At 35.8% G+C, this 24564-nt stretch overlaps 3 protein-coding genes across 7 annotated transcripts; all 3 read right to left on the reverse strand.

Moving 5' to 3' along the window:
• Positions 1-438: 438 nt before the first annotated feature.
• On the reverse strand, positions 439-6390 carry LOC104725252 (ubiquitin-like domain-containing protein CIP73). Of its 4 annotated transcripts, none has more exons than XM_087471704.1 (18): positions 5960-6390; positions 5521-5654; positions 5312-5429; positions 4736-4834; positions 4526-4641; positions 4305-4388; positions 3866-4060; positions 3712-3781; positions 3484-3638; positions 3180-3344; positions 3032-3103; positions 2840-2957; positions 2493-2759; positions 2263-2411; positions 1968-2180; positions 1317-1847; positions 762-899; positions 439-684 (listed from the first exon to the last, which is right to left on the reverse strand). In XM_087471704.1, the coding sequence occupies exons 2-18, from the start codon at positions 5647-5649 to the stop codon at positions 622-624; spliced, it is 2682 nt and encodes an 893-aa protein (XP_087327830.1). In that variant the 5' UTR covers positions 5650-5654; positions 5960-6390; the 3' UTR covers positions 439-621. The 4 variants fall into 4 exon arrangements, with proteins under 4 accessions (XP_087327830.1, XP_087327834.1, XP_087327833.1 ...); XM_087471708.1 differs by having other exon boundaries at positions 2263-2405; positions 2493-2750; positions 5960-6303; XM_087471707.1 differs by having other exon boundaries at positions 2493-2750; positions 5960-6303.
• A 163-nt stretch (positions 6391-6553) lies between these two features.
• Positions 6554-8797, reverse strand: LOC147935104 (uncharacterized). Its single transcript, XM_087472863.1, has 6 exons — positions 8743-8797; positions 8364-8504; positions 8086-8274; positions 7525-7953; positions 7132-7434; positions 6554-7047 (listed from the first exon to the last, which is right to left on the reverse strand). The coding sequence occupies exons 1-6, from the start codon at positions 8795-8797 to the stop codon at positions 6554-6556; spliced, it is 1611 nt and encodes a 536-aa protein (XP_087328989.1).
• A 5281-nt stretch (positions 8798-14078) lies between these two features.
• LOC104725253 (uncharacterized) lies at positions 14079-22786 on the reverse strand. Of its 2 annotated transcripts, XM_087470983.1 has the most exons (15): positions 22353-22620; positions 22047-22158; positions 21618-21730; positions 18354-20633; positions 17485-17607; positions 17183-17385; positions 16951-17026; positions 16602-16688; positions 16427-16507; positions 16240-16272; positions 16015-16068; positions 15890-15931; positions 15387-15465; positions 15204-15274; positions 14079-14442 (listed from the first exon to the last, which is right to left on the reverse strand). In XM_087470983.1, the coding sequence occupies exons 4-15, from the start codon at positions 18495-18497 to the stop codon at positions 14374-14376; spliced, it is 1062 nt and encodes a 353-aa protein (XP_087327109.1). In that variant the 5' UTR covers positions 18498-20633; positions 21618-21730; positions 22047-22158; positions 22353-22620; the 3' UTR covers positions 14079-14373. The 2 variants fall into 2 exon arrangements, with proteins under 2 accessions (XP_087327109.1, XP_010442182.1); XM_010443880.3 differs by lacking the exon at positions 18354-20633 and having other exon boundaries at positions 22353-22786.
• Positions 22787-24564: the final 1778 nt, after the last annotated feature.

Below are 24564 nucleotides of genomic sequence, written 5' to 3' on the forward strand. Positions count from 1 at the left end.
AGTTGGAAGGATATTAATCTTATTTATAATAGTTTCCAACCATAAAAAGTGTGGCACGTTGTACATACATTTATTTAAATTTATATTAATATAAAAATTTTACATAATTTTAAAAATGTTAAATAATGAGTATCTGATTTCGATTGATCTTTTAAGAAATTGTGGACAGCTTTAGAAGGTTATAGCTTCTATTTTATTTAGTATAGATTATATGACAAAACATTTATTAAGTTTAGCGGATTTTAAAATTTCAATTAACCTTTTGGAAATCATATACAATCTTATATCAAAATCACTGGTTAGCTAAGCACCCTTTGGCCAAAACTTTTGATCAAAACCAAATTTGCCAGTAAATATATATATGAAACAAGGAACAGTTTTTTTTCCAAGTAAATTTGCCAATATCAGGCGTTGTGAGGCACTGAAGGGGATGAGAAGTGGTTAAAGATGGAAATATCAAATCAATCGGCCCTTTAGAGACCAGATAAATTACGGTTGCTTGTGTTCAGCAGAGTAGACCATCCCAAACTCTAATTCTTAATACATAGTGAGGGATCTCAGCAAATAAACAAAAGATAATCCAAATATCTGACACTTACGGAACCAATTCTACCAAACAGCTTATGGACCTTGATCATCTTTTAGCCGGCCTTCAATATCACGTCTTAGCAACTCCGCATATTCCTGCAATGCCAAAATACAAGTATGATAAGGGAAACGTTACCATCACTACGGAAAAAACTAATCTGTTTGATGCTTACGTGAGAAAGAACTTCATCACAACAAAGCTCGTTAACAAGGTCGTCTTGGCTCACAGCAGCGTTTTCGACCATAGCACGGAAAACATCCTCTGGTGGATCAGAGTGCTCAATCATTTGCGCCAAGGATTGAACATTTACCTATGTGGACACAATTTAGACAAGGCATTCATTACAACGACATAGACTAAGAGACAATGTTGTTTATTGAGACCGAAAAATCAAAACCCAAATGAAACTAAAAGACCCCATCTGAAAAACTTAGATATTGCTAGGCCAAGAAACTAAGGATGGTTTTACTTTTTCTACTACTGAAAAGACAACAAAATCGGAACCAAATGGGAACTTGACTTCTTTTAAAGCAAAATCTATGGTTTATTAGAAAACAAAACTGGACATAACTTCACACCAAACCCCATATAAAAAAAACATACTAACTCGATCCATATTAGATTAAGTTCTTCCTCAGTCACTGTTTTTGTTCTTCAAATCAAAGCTCAGAAAATCCAAACAAAAAAATGAAAACCAAATCTAAACCAAAATCACCCGTAGACATACCTGAAAAGGTTGAAGATCATCAGGCTGCTGTGTTGCGGGTTGAGGCGATGGCCCTCCTTGGCTGAAAGCACGTGAGACTAGAGGCATCATTTGTTGTACCATTCTAGAAAAATCAAAGCCACCACCCTCGCCTTGAGTTCCGCCTGACATCATATTTTCTATCTCTTGCCCATCCACCTGTTGGGCAATTTGTTGGACTGTGTTCATGATCTGTGGGTTCTGAGTAAACTGCTGGAGCATATTTCTCAGCATATTTGGCGAATCCACACCAGCTTGTCGAGATACCCCTGCTAGCAATCCATCCAATACAGGGCTCTCCATGACCTGAGACATTGCACTTGAGACATCTAGCTGATCATCTGAACCTTGCCCACGTCTCAGACCAGTCTCATCTGAACGAGAACTACCAGAAAAGAGAGATTGCAAAAGCTGCTGACCACTACTCCCACTGCTCTGTTGCACACCTTCAACTGTAGCTGAAGTCCCACTATCTTCATTCTTGCCTAATACCTTGGGCTGCTTGCTTCGTTTCTGTAACCATAAAAAAGCATACTATGACTATAAGAATTTGGAACCACAGACTTGTGGATATGTCATGCAAGGAAAATGAAATAGCAGCAACTTGCCACTTATTTTCAACTCATTCATTACCTTACGGTCTAAACCGCCAAGCCCCAATCCAAGTGGTGTAGCTGTAGCTACCTCTGGAGTAGCCTTCTTGGTTTCTTTGGCATCACCGGTAGCATCTTCCCCATTGCTTGTGGATTCTCCAGACGGAGCTGAAGATTGTCCTGTAGTAGAAGAGATATCTTTTGCAAGGGCTGGATGCCCTAAATCTTCACCAAGTTCTTTTTCACTTGGATACTGGTTGAAAAACAAAAAATTAGTGGTAAGGAAAACCATAGTGAACAAATAAATAAAACATCTGATTGTAGAAAAGACATACCAGCGAGTTCCTCCTTTCAGATGGTAAGTCATGCAATGCGCCACTTGAAGACTCAGGTGTGCACGAAGCTGCAATGTTGGTAGGCTGCTCAGGTATACCACCGGCAACCCCATGGCCCGTAGACATATCCCGCTCGAGAGCTTCTGTTCCTGATTGATACGTGAAGCAGAGCTTGAAAGATTGAAAACATTTTACCCACAATGTAAAACTTTAGTCAGCAGGCAACCTACCCGATGGAATCTGGTTTCTTCCTTGCATATTGTTTACCAATTCTCTAATTCTTGCATTGATTTGGGCAACTGAAACAGAACCATCCAAACCAGGTTGAACCCCAGTAGAAATATTCTCATTGGTAGAGCCTGGTGGAACAGCAGCAGCAATGATGTTTCTCACTGGGAGTCCGCGAACTGAACTTGTAATGTTTTCACCGTTTCCTTGCCCTCCTCCATTGCTTCGCTGGTTCCCAACTGATGACATCATAGGTGAACCTGATGTGCCTGGTAATTAAGAATGAAACTCGATGGAGACGAATTGTGCAGCTAAGTCCAATGGAAAAAAAAAAGTGAACTTCACCAACCAGCGTGTATATGAATGTTAATGTGCCGTTGGGGAGTTCCTAAACCAACTGGTCCAGTTACTGGATTTGATGCGACAGCAGCACCAGTAAAGAGAGAGCTGGTTTGGTGAGGAAAAGGCTGCAAAATACAGTACAAAATTACATAAAAGAAGAAAAGTTAACTAAGAAAAATAGATGAGAGTAGAAGCTCACCTGAGCCATAATAGGATTCGGTCCTGATGGAGATATATAAACAGCAGGCCCAGCATTCACATAGGATAATTCCTGCAGATCACAGTGTTTGTGAGCCGCATGTCAAGAAAAATAGGAACAGTTACGAAAGAAATGACCCAAAACGCACCGGAGAGTGTGCCATTCTCAATGTCAAAATTGTGCGCCCAAGCTCCAGTAGGAAGGCCCCTAAATGTTGCATGGCAAGGCCTACTTGCACAGCCTCTGTCTGTATTTGTGCCCTGAGAGTAGGATCTGAAGAGGACCCATCTTGCTCTAGACGTCTGGCAATATGCTACAACAATGTTGTTGAAAATCACAAAGAGCACATGATTAGATGACAATGCATGCTAAGCATATACCGCAGTTTCTCGATAAGGAACGTACAAAGATAGACGGAATCAATTAATATGCAGTGTAAAGAAAATGTTTACCGATAAAGAAGAGACACCTAAACCACTCAGTAAATGCTGAGCATTCCTTAGGACAACAGAGAGTGCTTCAGGTGTTGATGCACCGCGTCGACTTCTAGGTAACTCTTCCGTTGGTCGGCCACCAGATGTAGCAGAAGAGGTATCTGGCTGATAGCCTGGAGGAACATCCAATTAAATTATTGATGCGTTCTGTATCCAATATGACAATAAAAATTTAGATCACAATACCGTTTTGTGATAATGCCTGCTCCATCCGATTAATGAACTCCATTAGGGTATCTAACGAATCCGGAATAGGCTGCAGAATTAGAGAGTTACACTGTATCATAACAAGATTAAAGCTCTAGTCTCAAGATCAAAATACTACGCGACTAAGAACTACCATTAGAAATGTAGGAATAGGAATTGCTGTAGCTGCTGTAACCGGAATCTGAACAACATGAGGCATCGATGCTTGAAATGATACACCAGGAAATGCTTGCCTAGGTTGTGGATGACCTGCAGCTTGGTTTTGACCACCAATGCCAGGCGCTCCATCAGATGTATTTCCAGGAGGAGCATGAGACGACAGATTCGACTAGGAGAAAAGAAATAAAATCGCATGCAAGATTGAGTTTAGAAACAGGTAATAGAGAATGACAATACCAACTAAATCTAATAAAACAGCACACATCGAAAGGTAACAGCATCTGATTATCAACAATCCTCAATGTAAAAAACTTCTACCAGCAACAATGAAAAATCCAGAAAAGAGAGCAAAATAGCAGACTAGGCACTAATAAGAAATAATTTCTAAGTAGTGTGAGGAGAGAATAACTCACGGGCATAGAGGGTGTGCCAATAGTACTGTTATTTAAAGGATGCTGTCCACCAACTCCAAAAGAATTTAGAACAGCTCCAATTACCTAAGCAAAACATAAGTAAAAGTGGGTTAGCCACGTCTTTCTCATTACTCCCAAGCGGCAAGCCCAATCAAACCATCCCATCGGACAAACAATATTTTCCACAGAAGACACCTAAATCACAAATCCTCAAGGATTACCCGGCTGAGATCTGGAACAATGCCTTCAGTCTGATCTCCAACATTAAAACTCCCAAGAACTACGCTGTGGGAGACATGTCTTCCATTTCGAGATGGTCCACCATTTGTACTATTTCCTGTTGAATCAGTTGAAATCAAGGTTCTGGAAACCAGATGATGGTTTTGCTAACAGCTCCTTAAAAACTCAGAAAGGGCATATGACTTAATTACCATCATTTGCAGTTGCCCCTTCTGAAGGTGTACCAGATGTAGGAACCGATTCTGCTGGCTGCCTCACAACCAAGTGTAAAGTATGCCCATTTTCCAAATCTAAGACGATGTCAAGTTATTAACCATACTGAAGTAAACAAGCGATGGAAGGCAACGACAGACATTAAGCTAAGCTTAGCACAGGGGTATATGTATATTTTTCATGGATTACAGCTTCCACGACAGTGTAAGATTCACAGAAGAAATCAGTAGAAATTACATGGCAATTCATGAACACGCTATTTAGATCTTCCTTAACTACACAAAAACAACCATATGCATTATGCGGGTGCAGAAGGTTCTTGGTAATACTTCCATTTTTTATCAAAAGATCGAGCAGCCTTTCTCATGCTTATAAAAAATTGCCAATGGACTTGTTATATAAAGCATAGATGCACTTAATCAACCAAATGCCAGACTTACGACATACTTTGGAAAAAAATGCATTTTACACACAGGGCAGAAAGCATAATGCAACAAACAGCTACACTATAACATAATGTCTACAAGTTAATAAAGTAGGTAGCACTAGGATACGATACTCCGAGAGAGGTTGATCATCTTTCAAAACCCTTCCTCGAAAAATGAGCCGCTGCTGACCAACAGGCACCCCTGTCTCACTAGCTATCTTCTCCTTGAAAAGTGAAACTGTTTCCTGAAACAAGTTAGAACCAAAATAGTATCAAATAATATAAGCATACTAAGCTTAAAATATGCAGATGCAGCAGAAGAACAAGATTCCTTACATTCTTGTTCACTTGAAAAGTATACGTCTGTGAGTCTAACGTCTTGATGTTAAGATCAAGGGTTGATTCTGGAGTTTTCTCAGATGCATTGTTGCTACTAGAGCACTGGTTAATGGGTTGATCTTCCATGAACCCTAAAGTATCGAAATTGAAAACACACAAACGTAATCAATCATCTTTCCATCAAATCTAAACCAAGCAGCATCCTTAGTACCCTTTACGCACACATTTCCAGATATTGATCAAAAGGAACACAATCAACATAATAAGACACGAACAAACGACTCAGACCTAAAATGCAAAGTCATTGTAATAAAACTGGTTAAAAAAAATCAAAACATTAGCCGTCCTAAGCTACAAAAAACGCCAAATCAGAGATAATAGATACGAAAAAGGATCAAACGCTAAGAAATTCCATGAAAAGTAACGAAGAACGAACCTATTTGGCGTCGCTGGAGATTGAAAAATTGAAACTTTTCTTCAGATGATGGAACCAAAGCTAGACCAAAAAAAGATTCTCAGATTGAAATCTAGAGTAGTATCTCAAAGTTGATCCAGGGACGAAACCAAAGCCTGATTTGTTCGGAGTTAAAGGGGAAGAAGAACAAGGACGATTGATTGTGTCGGGAATTTTGGTGAAATTGAAAAGAAAAAGAAGAATCTAGAGAAATATGCAACGACGGCGTTTTCTATAACCTGAATTGACGCATCCGCGAATATAGGCCTAAATGTGGACTCTTCTATAAATAAAATCATTAGAGCTGGGCCTGGACTCTCTGATCCGTATCTAAGATACTTCAAACATGTGGTTTTCTTATTTTTCCAACTACATAACATGTGTCACTAATTGTCAAAAAAAAACACAAAAAAGGTGTCAGTGTGTCGTTGGCGGACTTTTTCTTCCTTTTTTTTTGTTGACTAGGGGTTACTCCGAACTGATTATATTTGACTATTGAATTTTTAAAATTAGGTAACATAGTTTTTTCGTTTTTTTTTCAGTAAAAGTAATTTATTCAGAATAAAATTTGTCAAGTTACAAAGGTTCCATCAGCCATGCAGGAAGATTGCAAGAATCTGAATAAAAATCTAAATTATTACAACCCAATTTAACTAATAAATGGGCAATCTCATTGTTTGTGCGATGAATAAAGGAAAAAGTAATATGAGCAAAGTTTCTGGAACAGAGTTTGATGTCTTGTAGTAAACCATGAATGGAGACATCTTGTAGTGAATCATTGAGACAATCAATTAACGTTTTGCAGTCTCCTTCAAAACATACATTGGTGAATCCCTTAGCAGCAGCTTGTGGAATGGCCAGGAGTAAAGCTTGCGCCTCTCCCTCTAGTGAATTATTTGCATTTCTAAGGATACATGAACCCCAATAAATCGCAACTCCAAGATGGTTACGGATCATCCATCCTTCTACTGTTTTCCTTGTATCTGCTCTGAAACTAACATCAAAGTTACATTTCACCAATGGAGATTCTGGTCTCACCCAATGGGGATTATAAGGTCTGTCTGAAGAAACTGAACAAAAAGAACGAGATGGTGCTGACTTAATCCATTCAAACACATCAACCCTAGATTGAGAAACGATTCAATTATGATCACAAGCAATATTTTGGAAGATGAAATTGTTGCGATCCTTCCAAATGTTCCAAATAAGCCAGAATGGAAGTAGTTTCTGTTCTTTGGATAAAGATTGATCATCAAACAAGTGTAATAAAGATGAAACATTTAAATCGCAATCTGTGTCATGGAAGGATGATAGTAATGGGAGATTAGCCAAATCCCAAACCAACTTAGATGCAGGACATGTGAATAGGGTGTGATTAATAGATTCATCAGCGTCGTGACAACGTTGGCACAGTGTACTAATGTCAATACCCCGAGAGACAAGTCTAGTAGCGGTACCTAAAGATTTAGATAGCGCATTCCAAAGGAAATGTTTTATTTTTGGTAAAATTTGCAGTTTCCATATTTTGTTTTTCAGTTCAACGGAACCATGAGGAATGGCAGGACCAGGAACCAAGTAGGAAGGATCATGTGTAGCCAACCAGTAACCAGACCGAACAGAGTATTCTCCAGAGGCATTATAGTGCCAGATAATTTTATCTATTGCGACAAATTGTGTAATGTAAATTTGTTTTAAAGCATCAATATCAGTCGGTTTAATCATATCAACAATTGCAGGTGTATCCCATGATTTAATGGAACCAGTGCAATCGATTAGAGATGATAGCATACCGGTGGCATGAGAGTCAATAGAACAAACAGGGCGTGGGGGATGCTCTGCAATAACATTATCCACATTGATACGAATTGTTGAACCATCACCAACACAAACTCGAACTCCTTTTTTTAGAAGACTTAGACCAGTAAGAATGGATGACCAGCCATAAGATTGTGATTTTTTGGGCGTGGCATCAAGAACTGAAACATCAGGAAAGTATCTAGCCTTCATAACTTTAGCAAATAAGCTGTTGGGACATTTAAGAATCCGCCAAGCTTGTTTTGCTAACAATGCATCGTTAAACTTAGCTAAATCTCAAAATCCCAAACCACCTTCTCTCTTAGAGTATTGAAGCCTTCTCCAAGCAATCCAAGGGATGCCTCTAGATGAAGTTGTTTTCTTCCACCAAAAGTGCATCAGTAACGATTCTAGTTCAGAAATAAGTCCAAGCAGTAGTTTGAAGCAGGCCATAGCATAGACCGGCATTGCAGCTGCAACCGACTTGAGCATAACTTCTTTCCCTGCATGTGATAGGAACTTACCACTCCAATTTGTCGTGCGCTGTCTTACTCGTTCAACAATATACTCAAACATTTCTTTTTTTTTCTACCAAATTGTTCCGGTAAACCAAGATACTTCCCTCCACCCCCTTGATTTGGTATTTGTAAGATTCTTTTCATAGAAACTTGACGGTGACCAAAAACTCGAGAGCCAAAAGTGATAAAAGACTTTGAGCTATTGATTTTTTGTCCTGCGTAGTATTTATAGACATCAAAAACATCTTTTAAGGCCTGACAGTTGTGAATGTTTGCTCTGCAAAAAAATAAGCTATCGTCTGCAAATTGGAGGTGAGTTATAGGTGGAACATTGTAAGCATTTGGAGGACACCTGAGACTTAATGAGGTAGCTTAAGATGTCTGCACATAGAATGAATAGGTATGGAGACAGTGGGTCACCCTGCCTTATCCCCTGACTTGGTTGTACCTTACCATATGGTGTACCATTTACCAAGACTGCATATTCAACTGATCTAACCGTAGCCATGATCCAATTAATCCAAGTAGTTGAAAAACCAAATAATTTCATTGTGGTTTCCAAGAAGTTCAATTCTACCGATCATATGCTTTGCTGACATCCGTTTTAACAGCCATATATGTTTGAGAAACTCGTTTTCTTGCTTTGAGTGAGTGCATGAGTTCATGAGCAATCAATATATAATCAGTGAGTACACGACATGGGATGAATTCAGCTTGAGAATCAGAAACGATAGAGTCCAAGTGACATTTTAAACGGTTGACCAGACACTTAGAGATAATCTTATAGATGACATTACAAAGCCCTATGGGACGATAATCAGCTAGAGTTTCTGGCTCTGTAATGTTAGGTATCATGCAGATATTTGTATTGTTAAGACTAGGTTTCATGTATGAAGTTGAAAAAAAATCTTTAACCTCCTTGGTTATATCCTCACCAACCACATCCCAGCATTGTTTGTAAAATCTAGCCGTTAAACCATCTGGACCGGGTGCTTTATCATCACCAATCATTGAGATAGCCTTAAAAATCTCATCAGATGAAAATTCTTTCGTCAAGTCATCATTTATAGCTTGTGTGACAGTTGGTATGAAGTCGGCAAAATCCATAGGTGAAACCAAGTGATTTGTCGTAGTATACATGTTTTGGAAATACTCTGCCGCATGATGTCGAATAGCTGTATTGCCACTAAAGATATGCCCTTGATCGTCTTTGATCGAAGTAATATAATTCTGAGCAAACCTGTTCTGAGTAGAGGCATGAAAAAATTTCGTGTTTCGATCACCAACATGAAGCCATAAGTTCCTACTTTTTTGTTTCCAATAGATCTCTTCCTGCCTGTAAGCCGAGGTTAGTTGTTGTCTCAATCGGGGGATCATATCTCGGCCTGACCTGTGAAGACTTGACATTGCTCTGTTTAAACAATATTGAAGCACATCTATTTGTTTAGCAGAATATAAATTGCTTTTACGTTTGCAACGAGCCATATAAGTGTGACAATGCCGTATTTGATCCACTATGGTATGATGTCGTTGTTCCTTGAAAACATTCCAACCCTCTTTTACATAGCTTTTAAAATTTGCAACATCCAGCAGCCTCTTATCAAACCGAAAGGGTTTCCGTAAGACAGGATCATGGCAACCAAAACGTAGCACCACAGGTCTGTGGTCAGACCCATTAAAGTCCAGAAACTCCGCTTCTCCTCTTGGAAATGTAGCAGACCATTCCGAGTTCACCAGCACTCGGTCAAGACAACACTTGACTGTGTAGGAATGACGTTCACCAACCCAAGAGAACCTATCCCCCGTAAACTTTAGATCCAAGAGATCGCAAAAGGACATCATTTGTCGAAAGTCTCTAAAAGTCCAGTCTGCTCGCAAAGGTCCACAAATTTTCTCATTGTTAGAAAGGATCTCATTAAAGTCCCCAACCAAAACCCATGGACCATCTTTATATTGTGATAATTGTTTCAAGTAATCCCAAAAGAAATGTCTTTGATCTTGTACAGGATGACCATATACACAAGACAAATAGAACTAAAAGTTATAATAATTAAAGTTTACATCAATGATCCTAGTATCCTTAGAAATTAGGGATACAGAAACATTGTTTTTCCACAACAAAGGCAAACCGCCACTCCTACCACAAGGGGGCACAGTAATTACATTATGAAATCCTAGAGAATGAGCAAAGTCAACAACCATAGTACAGTTATTAAGAGTTTCAATAAGAAATAGCATATTAGGTTTATAAATACGGGAAATACTACGTAGTCTAGATTTAGTCATAGATCCGCCAAGGCTTTGGCAGTTCCAGGAGATGATCGTCATGAACACAATGGAGGTACCCCCCCCCCCCCCCCCCCCCCCCCCCGCCTCTGTCGATCTCATTTGGTGCAGAACAGGAACCAGCAGACTCAACCTGTTCCTTCTTACGGATCTGGCACAGGACCGCCTGATCTTCAGCAGCTTCCCATTGTTGATAAAAAGCTTCAACCTCCACCCTTTTACACTTAGAACTCGTCTTTCCTGACTCAAGAATCGGACACTTATCCTCATGGATAGGAGAGAAGGTGTCTCTGAACTCCTTGTTGAACTTGGCATGTAAATAACGGAGTCTTTCAGCCGTAGGTTCAGTATCCTCGAAAACACTCAGGTGCTCGCTTGGAGCGGATGAACTCGGCCCATCACCCGGAGTCGAGTAGTGATTATGTAGCCCTTGTATTGTTTCAAAAGGATCAATTGTCTCGAGAGTATTGTTATTAGACAGGACATCTCGCTCAGCCTGAGGACCAGCCATGTTTTGATAATTGTCATTTGGCGGTTCCTCTTGATAGAAATCAGCATCCTCACCATTCAGATCACATTCAGCAACATCATGTTTGAGAGAACCACATTTAGCACAAAACTTACGGAGCCTCTCGAAGTGTTACTTAATGATTGTGTTATCACCCACTGTGAATTGAAAAATACGCTTGAATCTTAAAGGCCAGACTACATTCCAATCTATGCTAACCCTTACAAACTCCACCATATGAGCATTTTCATCAAAGTCTACTGTTTCCACTGGTCCTAATTGGTCCCCTACATACCTGGCCATATCATAGAGCAGTGGAATCCCGCGTATTTGAACCTAGAAGGGGATTATCTTCATAGCTTCATCGGTGATGTTTGGGTGCCAACGATGAACCGTCAGCATCCATTCTTTGAACGACCAAGGGCCACGGCGTAAAACCAAGTTGAGAGATTCCTCCGATTGAAACACAAATAGAGCCTTTCTCGGTCCCAAGATCCTCCCAACAACGGTTCCTTCTACACCCCAAATTATGGGCATATGTCCAATCAAAGCCCTCAAATTCTGCTTGCGAGGGTTCACCGTAGAGACCACCAAAGAGTACCGGTTAGCGGTCACCGCTTTTGCGATGAATTGCAGAGGCAGCAGGATGGGGCATCAGTTATGCCCAAGTCCAAATCTTGTAGAGATTTTCTGATGTAATCACTCATTGTCGAAGAAACAGTGATACCGAACAGAGATGAAAGATTAGAGAACAGAGATAGAATAGAAAAATTGCTGGGAAGAACGAATTTATATAGGATTGTCCATGGCGGTTTTCCCGAACGGTTATCCAACGAGATAAACGGACAAAGAAAATTGCCATATAACCGTTCTGGCAGAAAGACACCGAAAGAAGTTACAGTCTTTAGGCCACAAACTTCAATCGGACCAATACTCCGACAAGGAGAAAATGAAAAACGATTGATCTGCAAATCATTGAAAAAATCGCCCTCAGAGAGAAGCGTAGCTATTTTACTTTTTAAACAGTTTTTTCGTTTAGTTTAAAAAAAGAAGGCGAAGAAAGTGTAGAAATATATTTTTCATTTTATATACCAATTGAAATAATTTTCCAAACATATGATGACTAACTCAATAATATAATAGTTTTCCATAAAATAATAAGATTATTAGCTACTTAAGTATTTTCAGACTTCATAATTTTCTCCGAAACAAATTACCAAATTTTGGAACTTAAAGTTAAAATCATATATATATATATATATAATTATATATATAATAAAATAATGTGAATCTCCAAAAATAATACCAATATTTTAATAATATAAAATGATTTTCGAACCAACTGATTTTCAAGACAAAGGTAATAACAATCACAAATTCTAGTAAGAACCGTCGAGCGTGCGCGTAAAGCCCATATAACTCCTAATATTTTTACCAAATTATTGCACTAAATATTATTTCTAAGAATACGTAAGGTTCCTTGTTATCGCTATATCTTTAAATCCAGCGAAAACATTAGAAAATAGATATGTCTCACTTTAGATCATAGATTTTTGTAATTACAGCTCTACAAAGAAAGAAAAAAATTGTGCTAGAGAGGAGAGGAGACGAAGAAATAAACGTATAAGGTAGAATTTTATCTTCGTATGAAAAGTGGATGTGAAAACGCTACGGAGAATCTATACTATGAAAGATGGTCAACTTTCTTCATCTCTCTGCCATGTCAGCAGTGGAGAGAGTGTCAGGTGTTCTTACAAAATACCATGAGCTTCTCGCCTCCTCTTGGAAGCTTAAACATTCGATCAAGACCCATCACCTAATCTATGAAGATGATATAACTGCTCCCATGTTAGTTGAATGGCTATGATTTTATCGCTCTCTTTTGTCCAACCCAATTCTCCCAAACTTCAATGTTCCTTGGCACAAATATCATCCAAATTATCTTTATTCATCCTTTGAACCAAAGGCTTTATATCAAATTTCTCAATTTTTGGGAGGAGAACGCGTGATGGAGAAACAACGAAAATGGCCTTCACTCTGGCAATTAAAAAGTAGATATTAAGTGCTAATTTCATTTGTTACATATGATTTTTTAGGGTAGTCTCATATCCATTTTCCGGTTGTGACTTTTGAGTCGGTCACCGTCATTCTTATTTTTTTAAATTTCCTTTTTTGGTGGTTTTGGACTATCTTGGTTTCTTATTGGGCATAAATTCATTTATCCTAAAGATTTTGTAGTTGCTTCTAAAACTGAAAGTGGCGGATTAGATGTGAACTTTATGGAACATGGTGATATATCGTGGATTTTTCAGACGAACCCTAGGCTGAAGTCAAATGGCCCAATATTAATTTCAGGTATTGTTACTTTTGGTGTTTTCGTTTTTAGGGTTTTAACTATTTTTCTAAGGTTTATGATTCTGACTTTTTACTGTACTTTTTCCTTGGCACCATGTAAACTAAGAGTTTGATGTTCAAGGTTTTGTCTATCTTGTTAGTTTAAGATTGTTTTTAGTTAAGAGATTAGCTATGTGTCAGTTTCTTATTTCAGTTTCCACGGTTTGTGTTAGATAGTTGGTCATGCAGAAGTTGTTCTCTGTCTTTCATTTATTCCTGATGACAAGCGATTAGCAAGTAGTTCAAGGAATACCACTGTTAGGCTTTTGGATCTCAAAACTGAAACTCCATTCTTTACTTGCAATATTAGAAAGTCCCATTGTCGTCATTATGCATTTTACTTCTCATAATATATGATTGGGAAAGTTCTCAGAGTGCTTTCTCGATAAGCCTCTCGCAATATGGCGACTAAAAAAATGTTTGAAAAAAGGGCAGAATTAAAACAAATACCCACATCCGGTTGACCAAATGAGGATCCAAATAGCATGAGCAATAATTACATGTAAAGGGTCTTGTACTTATTATGTCTCAAATCGTCTAGGAACGTATACATGATTTATATTTAATATATAAAATAAAATACTATCAAATAATTATATTATGTTAAATTATTATGATGTATAAAAGAAAATAAATGATACAAATATCAGATTTTTTTTTTACTTGACATTAATTAACAAGAACTGTCATTACCAAAAACATCTAATTAATTAACAAAAAAACATCTAATTATTTAACGAGCGTAATAAACATGCCAATATTGTTGGCCTTGGAAATCATAAGCCCGTTTGCAATATTAAGGGTTTAAACAGAGCATTAAGGATCAACGACTAATATATTTAAAACCTATATATTTTGTTTCACTATGTAATCCATATGGTTTTGAACTTACTGAACTATGGAGATCCCATCTCTGACATTGGCGCTGTTGCTCTGATCATGAGGCTTTGGATGAAGGCTATAGTCTACAAAACAAAATAACTAAGCAACATTACCATTCTTAGTAATCGAACAAACTAATGTAATATGATATTGATAGATTAATTATTTAAAAAAATCAGTTTTACATCCAACGTAATTTTAACTATCATATATGATTCAAGAAAACAGTAATTTACTTGGGAAACAATATTTTGTTATTTAATATATATATTGAAAAAAAAAATCCAACGGCTTAGCTATTTTCATATATACATCATATATACATTTTTTTTTTAATATTCTATTAAAAAAAATTTAGCTAAGGTTAATATAGTTAAACTCATATAATTAAATATAGCTAAGGTTAGTGTCCTTTTTTACATATTATCCCCTAATAAACATATCCTAACATGAATGGAAATATCATTAGATTTTGTATTTGACGCTTGTATTTTATCAACACTTAAAAGTTGAAATGAAGCATCATTTAGGAGTTTTGGTTTAAGAGAGGTAATGGCGATTTCAACTATGTTAACGTTTAGTGTAAATCTGAGTATTAAAATGAGCTAATTGTTTTGATTGAGATTTATCAAAAATCTTAAAAGTTTGTATATATGTATTGAAAAATAACTAGTTGATTGGTGATTTTTCATGGGATAAGATTTAGTTTCCATTTAGTATAACCTGAAACAGCATACTTTGTGAAACCTAAAATGCATTACTTGGTTACATGTTTTTGTATATTGGCATATATACTATCTATAGTGAATTTTAGTAGAGAATGCAAAACAGTGAAGTATATTACCATGGTGAATCCAGCACACATTATACTGAAACCTGGGAAATTAAATGGAGCTCTTTCGGACAGAAACCAGTCTAAAAAAACGTAAAAAATGAACATGTGTTAGTAGCAAGTGCTGCAATTTTATGTCATAAGTTTTGGTAATATAGCATTAAGAAAAAAAAAAGTTTTTGAAAACAATGAAACCTGTTAGAGGTGAAAATGCCAGGGGGGAAATGACATTTGCAAGGGAACATATACTTGAAATAATCCCTTGGGCTTTCCCCTGAAAAAGTTACCAAAAGTTGGTGTTTGAATAGAATAATGTCCACACCAATCTTACATAAATGAAATAATAATGTTTAGTTTCATACAAATAGCAATTCTATTGGTTTGAGTACAACAATATATATTTTTTAATACTTCCATAAATACATATATTTATTTGGTTCCAAATAATCTGTTGGCTCAATTTATATGTCGAAAAATTAATAATTCTATAAATTAATAAAATATCAAAGTCGCGATATTATTAATTTACTAAGATTTTTACTATATAATGCAATGTTCTACTCTCTTTTTCTACAACATCCTACTTTCTTTTTTTCTTTTTCTTTTCTTTGAAAGCAATTATCCATATTGTTGTTTGTATCCAATTTATAGAGCAAGTACTTTTGGTTTGGACTATTGAATAACAAAATTTAAGTTACCTGTTCGTACGATGCTACTTGTTTCGAGACAATGCTTCGCATCTGTATAGTTAAATTACATAATTACAATGATTAAAATTAAATTCTAAACTCAATGAAAATCATATATAATACATGAAACTTACACATGATTGCGGAAATACAGATAAAAGTGCAAATATGGCTGCAATATATGGAACCTGCATGAGAGTTTTAAATTTTCTTAGCCAATAAGGATATCACAAATCTACAAACCTAAATTAAAGATGCAATTTTCATGAATCTCCAAAATGATATAGCAAAGACAATGAACCATCGAAAAATAAAATATAAATTGTGAAGTTTTTTCGTATAAAAGTTAGAATTAGTACCCATGAAGACCATGCCACACAGAGGAGGAACATCTGCGCAGTTGAAGATCAAAAATTTAAAACATATGAGAAAGAGAAGAGTATGGAGGATCTTGTTTTTTATAACTTTTTTTTTATCATGCAACCAATCATAAATTTAATATAAGCTTGAACAAATCGTCGAAAAGAATAAGGACAAACTGCTTACATGAGCAGAAGCAAAGAAAAGACCAATTGAGAGCAATCTCTCCTCTTTCAAAGCTGGAACTAAATTGGGCATGAAAATCAACTGTGAAATAACTTTGTTTGTAAGCTAAACAATGTGAATTAGATCAAGATCACATAATTCTCAGCAGAAAGTGAACATATTAGTTGTTACCCACCTGTGAAATAGACCCGGCTGCGCCACATATGATCATCAAGTCTGCAAATTGGTCTTTGGTAAAGTGAAATTTGGCCTTTAAATAGTACTGCGTGAAACAATCGACAAAAATATTTATTTTTCTAGAAATGTACAATTTCGAAAAATGCACGAAGTTATATAATTTCTTTTTTATTATTCACACTCTCTCTAGTTATATCGCACAATACAATACTATCTTCAAATTAAGTCCCTTACTAGCATTTCAAATGATAAAATTAAAAGTATGTTTCACAGTTCGGTACTAATATATTTATGGCATAGATCATACAATGGTTATTTACTCTTCGCATCACATAGTAAAAGCGTACCATAGACGAAGCATGTAGACCTGCCTCACCAAGACTACTGAAGAAGGATATCACCACAACTTGAAAAAGTGGAACGCTGGAAAATGAAAGCAAGTGTTAAGATATCAATTTAAACCTGTTTCAATTAAACTAATAAGATTAAGAAATGAGTTGACTTTTTGACTAATCATGAATCTTCTACCCTCTCAAATTAAGGAAAAAAAAAAGAAGAAGTAAGAAATAAGTAACATACCTGCTTCTCATTAGAGATGTCATTTCACGTACCGAACGAAATGATCTGAATATTCTATTTCTATGTCCAGGACAGTCTTCAAGTAAAGGAGAACTCAACTTTTCGCTTGAAACAATGGGAGCCCCTAGACTGTTGTCTCGGATAAAATCCGGTAGGAAAAGCCTCATGTACACTGTTGATAAAATTGCCATTGTTGCTGCGACCTAATTTAACGAGCAGAAAAATCAAGGATTTAAATGAAATTATTCACTAATAGATAACTATACATATAAATGTATACATCTCTAACTAGCCAAAATTACTTGAAATGTAGTGGAAATAGCTAAAAATCGAGCGCAAAGAGTGGCGCAGACAAATGCACAAGATGCAATCCCGGTAAGTATTCCAAATGCGGAGGCTCGTTGCCCTTCTGTTACGTTATCAGCCTGAAAATTTGTCCAAAAACTTATTTTGATAAATATTTTAAACATTATTCACTAATGAGTTAAAAATATTTCCTCACATGTCTTGTAAATATCAAATAATCTTAAACTAAATATTTTTAACATTATTTTGATAATTTTTTTTTTTTGAGAAACTTATAAAGATTGCTGGATTTAACTAAAGATTTCACTTATTCACAAGAACGACCATACATATTTCATGATATGTCACTTTATGAGATAGTTTTAAATTTGAATCCTAACTTTCCTCTAATTTTCATCCTTTTATGGTTGACAATTAATTTTTCTTCCCTGTAGCTTTTTGCTTCTTTTTTTTTGCTCCTTAACAATTTTTTTTGTGTTCACCAAATATATACTCTCTCCGTTTGAAAATATATGATGTTTTGAGTAAAACACTCATATTAAAAAATGACTACTTTAAAAAAATTCAACCAATAAATATTAAACTAATCTTAAAATTACATAGAAACATGAAAACATCATATATTATGAAACAAAATAACTTCTCTAAAACATCCTATATTATGAAGCAGAGGGAGTATTAATCAACCTAGATTTTGAACGTACATGCTTAAGCAACTTTTTGCAATTGATTCAGCTAAAATATTTTCTGCTCGCGGTATATAGCGACATGTGAAACTAGCACAAAATTCCATACCCAGGAAAATATCTGAAACTACCCCATGAAGCTCCAAAAAAAACTGATCGAGAGTTTTTAAGGCTCCAACCTGTTGTAGGCAATCCGATTCCAAGTACAGATGCTCCACTCTTAGCCTGATTGCATCCTGAATTGCAGCTCTACACGCAAGACATTCTCGCTGATTGTTGAGTGTTGGGAGAGTGTACCAGATGAGATTATAGAACTTGTCCATCCCAGCCCCGCCACTCTTAGATTTGCATGCCAAACTGCATATGATGGACACGACATCCTCAAACCTACCTTAATAGATTGAATACACCTCGTAGGCACCACACCAGTATGGGGAAGTTTTAGTCTTTATTTTTAGTCCCAAGCCATTCTTTAGCATCAATAATGGCTTTTAAAATAGTCTATTGCACCCCAAACAAGCGATCATTAAAAACGCTCTGGTTTCTTGTCTTTCAAAGGTTCCAGCAAACCCATGGTGCCAGTGAACCTTCACTTATCTTCGACGGTAAGGCATAAGAGGTTGTTGGCTAGACTCAAACCTGATCTTGCGTTGTCCACTTGGTTACAAAGTAGTTCCTGATTCAGGGGAACGTAACTCCAAAACTCTTTTGCAAACGGACAGAGAAAGAGCAGGTGAAGTATTGATTCAGCAGCTCCACAGCGATTGACAAGCCACTGGAATGTCAATATATCGATCGAGGAATTGTTGCTTTATGGGCAGGGCACCATGCAGAGTCTTCCAGAGGAATAATTTAACTTTGGGGGCCGTATCAATAGCCCATACTTCTGCTTTCCTGTTCACCACCAATAAATGTTGTCCCAACTCCACTAGTGCGGATCCTCTTTCAACCAAATAACCAGACTTAGTAGTATAAGTTCCAGAAGGATTTCCAGCCAAACCAACTTTTCCTTTACTCCCAACCGACTTGGTTTGAGACTGAGAATTTGTTCCTTATAATATGGAAGAAGTATCCCAAACGTAGCTTCGTCCCAATCATGGGATCCTTGAATAAACAGATCCTTACCTAACATATCCTTGTTGTCAAAAGTAGTTGGACCAATAGGTTGCAGTGGGGCAGAAAATGAGAGCCATGGATCCTCCCAAACCCTGATAGATTCCCCGTCACCCACAATCCACAATAAGGTCGTATTAAAGCATTGAAGGTTATAGAAACCTACTCCACCATCCAGCTACACGACATCTTATCCTCTACCACCCAGCACATACATTTCTATCAACCTTAGAATCCCACCAAAATCTTGTCAGATTTGATTGAATCCTTACAGAATCCTTACAGAATCTCGCTACAAAGGATAAAGATATATGGGGAGAGGGGGTCATCCCATTAACTAAGAATGAATATGAAACAATGGAAATACATTGCATCATCCCATTCACCCATTTAGGATGGAAACCTAGTCTATGGAAAACTGCTTGAACGAAGCCTCACTTAACCCGATCGTAGGCTTTGCTCATGTTAGTCTTCACAGCCATAGAACTATATTTTCTCACTTCAGAATGCTTGAGGAAATACAGAATTTTGTGTTTTATCAACATGTTTTCTTATATAGCTCTCCCTGGAATGAACACATATTGGTTTTCTGAGACAATAGACTCCAGAAGTGGTTGTAGTCTCTTGGCTAAAAGCTTGGAAATAACTTTATAATAGACATTGCTCAATGCGATAGGTCTATTGTCCGCCACTACTCTTGGACCTTGTCCTTTTGGGATAAGACATATATAAGTCTCATTAAGTTTCAAGGTCATCTAACCTGATATGAAAAAACACTTGGATTTCAATAATAATAGTCAGTCTTATTGCTTTCTAGTTAAACTGAAAGAAACAAGCTGAAAATCCATCTAGCCTCGAAGCTTTGTCGGAGTGAATGCTGAAGACTGCAACTCTTTTCTCTTTGTCAGAAGGATCTCTAATCAACCCCGTTCACTTCATCAAAAATAGAAGGGGACAGGGCTTCCCTTACAATCTCTTTCACTCCACTAGTATCGTTGCTCGGTGAACCAAACAGATAATGGAAATAATAAGTAATTACCTCCACAATCTTATTTTACTCAAAAAAAGTACTTCTCTTGCATCATTTTTCAATGACAGCAAATTTATTGACTGCCTTCCGTTCTCTAGTTATCGCATGAAAGTAGCCAGAGTGTTTATCCCCGAGACAAAGCCACAATTGCATGCTACACTGCTTTCAGAAGCTTTTTTCCTCCTTATACGCTTACTCCAAGGCTGTATTAATCTTCTCTAAGAGAGAAGCATCATTCACAGTCTTACTCGAAATACTGGATGTTGTTGCTAACCATAACCATCTAACTCTATACAACTTGTGTTGCTGGTAAAGACTGCAATAAAATGTTCGCATATTTATATATATAAAAAGAGTTATATTTATTTAAGTTTAAGTATTTTTTTGATTAAAAATTTCAATATTTTTTTGTCAGTATTTAAAAAAGTAAAATTCTTGAAATATTAATCCTTGAAGCTGGCATAATAATAAATTGTTTATGGTTTACTATGCTGACTTGTGTTCCTAAAACTCAACTATTTGAAGGTAAATAAATTTGCTATAAATTATATTGAAGAGTTACTCCTAAAAAAGATGATTTTACATTAGTTAGCTATCTCTATTTATGAATTTTAAATAATTTTTATATTTTTATGATCTTACTTTTTTCATTAGTATTTGTGTAGCCGACATATACTTTTGAATGTACTTTAGTCGTTATTAGACCACCAAAAAGTGGACCGCTTACATATGCATATTGCATATTAGTAAATAAAAAGGAAATATGAACCGTTAAATAAGCTTAATTTTTTATTGCTAAGTAAAACTATGCAACTAAGTAGTTTACTCTCGGTTAATTACTTTTAATATCGGTTAATTATAACTACAAAACACTATTATACGGTTAGTAGCAATGCTCCCAGTTTCATTGTTCGGGTTTGTTCTCTTCTCGTTAAAGACTGTTAGCTCTACTGCTTCTTTATATTTTATGGGATTATATCTATAACCTTAAGAAACATTATTGACGACCACAAAAAAAACAAGAAGGCAATTCTCATAAATACGATTAAAATGAAACTTTAAAAAAAAAATACTACTAAAATAGAACTAATTTTTTTATATTAAAAATTAATACCTAAATCTTAAACATTAAACACTACCTCTTAAAATTATATCCTAAATTCTACCCAGTAAAAAAATAATTTTTTGTGTTTGTGATATTTTTGGAAAAAAAAACTTAATTGTAGTATTTTTGAACAAAAAAAATAAAGTGTAGTATTTTGATAAATTTAAAAAAAGAAGAAAAGAGGAAGGAGCATACCACGTAAGCAAGGGCAAGACAAAGAACACTTCCTTCGCAAATTATCGAAGTAAAAGTCTTCAGTACATAGTAGACGTAGAAGATGGTCGTCCCTCTACTATATGCTAATGTCGCTGTAATTACCAATCATTAATATCTTTTCAATAACATAATTTTTGTTATATTTGAAATGGAATGTTATGATATTTGATTTAAATTAAATAATTTACTTTGTAAGAAAATGAATTTGAACCATAACTATTTGAATAATATGTAAACTATTTTCAACACGTTTAGTTGCAATATCCCTTCAATTTTTTTTTTTTTTTAAACAAACAAATAACTATGTGAAACATTAGAAGATGCGTTTGCTTTCAAGCAAGGAATAATAGACGTAGATTTAAAGCTTAGGTAAGGGCCAAAGTAGGGACCATGAATGAGTAAACATACCAAGAGGCAAAATGTTGAGTGTCATTGGAAGAGTAAGTAAAGATTTTCTCCCATGCTTGTCCGACAAGCTTCCCACCAATGGCATCATCATCAACGATCCCACACCCGTGATCTAATAAACCGAATGAATATTATATATATGATTTTGCCACAAATTCAGAAAATAAAGAAACGACATATTTTACATGAAAAATGCACTTATTTTGAGTTTTCTAAGACATAAATAATGCAAAAATGTTTGTATTTAATAAAACCGAAGGATTAAGAATAACGATACAAAGATTTATTTGTAGATAGTATACGTACAATTTGTTGAAAGCCGAATAGGTAAATGACGAGAGAACACTCATCCTTTCCCGGACAAAGCGCCGCCATGCTGACGTCTGTAATCACCGGAGCCACGATGAACACTGAGAAGCAGTACAAGAATATCGTCATGAAGAGGTGTCTTAGTCCTTGAAATGTAGTCGTTTCCTCCATTGTTAAGAGAGGTGTTGTAAGTAAGCAAGTGAAGAAAAAGTGTGAGAAGATTTTTGAAAAAATGCATGAGAATGATTAATATAAAAGAATGAGTAAAGAAGTGTTGCTTCTTATGGCTTTCATATTCGCTTTCGACAATTACTTTTTGTATGCTCTTACTTCTCGTTGGAGTATAAGCGAAGGCAACGAATCACATCTTACTTAAAACAATGTTAAAAAGAAAAACAATTATGTACTCAAGACTCAATTCAAGTGTGAACGTTGTGTCCTCTCAACAGCTAGGACTTAATTAATTTCATTCGAAAAATATGTTTCTGTATTTTTGTATGTTTTTTGTTGTAAGTAATATAGTTGAAAGTTAAAATTGTTGTTTGGTTGTTGTACATAGTAATGGGCTAGAGCCCAATCACATAACTAATCTCTCGAGGATAACTGAATAAGAAAAGTCATCTCTTGCTTTTTATTTCACATGCACATATACATAACATTATCTCTATATATTTTCTTTGAAGTATATTCTGGGTTCTACATTTGCCAAAGCTCTCGCTCTGTTAACATTTTGGTGTCAACCAACACCCAGATGTTAGTCTGTACCGATCTCGCAACCACGTTCTCCTCAAAGCTGAAGGTCTGATCTCTGCCTTTCACCGTCTCCAATACGGTCAAGGCTCTCCCAGAGGCCACTACAAGCCGTAGAAACCACAAACCACACATAAAAATCAAGAAAACAATCTACAACTTATAGAGTCATACAAATCAGAGATCTCAGTTTAGATAAACCATGGTCATGCACTCCCTCTTGTAAAATAGAGATATTGAGACTACAGTAAGCTCCCCTCACTTCTGAGCCTTAGATCTCTAGCCACAAGCATAGATCTCTCAAGAATAGATACATACTCCACAAGAAACTCACATAAAATTCACTGAAATTTTCTCACTTTTGCCCAAAGTACAAGCGACTAAATTCGACCAAAGGCGTCAAAATAAACCTTTTATACTCGACCCCTAGGATTTCTAAATCCAAAAACGCAAAAAGCGTTCGTTCAACTTAAGCCAGTCTGCTCTGGGAAATGTTAGTGTCGACCGACACCAGCTTGGTATAGATCAACACCCACTCCAGAATCCCAAAAATAGAACACATGTGTTATTTAATTTAGTTTGTTGCCAGTTCAACTATTATGTTGTTCCAAATTTTCAAATACTGGCGAAACCATTATTATTTCAAATTTTCAAACATTAATAAACGAAACCAAAAATCAAACTAAAATTTTAATTAGTATGAGTTTGAATATATATATAAATATAAATTTGTTTATAAACATAACTACGTACGTACATGCATTTCCGAACCTAGTTACAAATTAAGTGAAAATAAATAATTGTTAAAATCAATCACTACTATGAAAAAAAATGTTACAAAATTATGTAACTGTTTAACACAAAATATTATGCTAGTCATTCGTACCAATTTGTAACTACAGCTTCATCACTCTCTAATGGCACAAATTGTGACTCATATATCTGTTATAAAATTGTAACTAATTTACGACTAAATATTAGTCACCGAATCATCACATTTGTTACAATCAATAATATCGTCACACTTTCCACGTTAATTGTGACATAATTCGGTTCTGACTTAAACCATCACAAAATTGTGACAAAATAACTATGAATTTGTGACAAAAATAGTTATGTTGCTATAGCGTATCTAAAGTGTCACAAATTTGTGACATAAAATTTTCATCACAAACGTTCTCAGTAAGACCATTTTTTGTAGTATTACATATGGTGTTGATAAGACAATAAAATGAGAATTGAAATCCAAGTTATAGCACCATGATATTTTAAACTTTTTCATGTCAATCAAAACTTGTCTCGTCATACAGCTCGTTTCGTGATATTTTAAATATTTTTTTAAGGTTTGAATATATGTAGGGGTGTTATTGGTTTGTGAATTAAATAGAGTTTTAATAACTTTCAATGTTAGGTAAAATATGTTATTATTAATCAAAAAAAATTTAACTCTATTAAACTT

This window comes from Camelina sativa, chromosome 11 (genome assembly GCF_030686135.1).
Source record: "Camelina sativa cultivar CO46 ecotype springtype chromosome 11, ASM3068613v1".
In the NCBI taxonomy this organism is placed as follows: domain Eukaryota; kingdom Viridiplantae; phylum Streptophyta; class Magnoliopsida; order Brassicales; family Brassicaceae; genus Camelina; species Camelina sativa.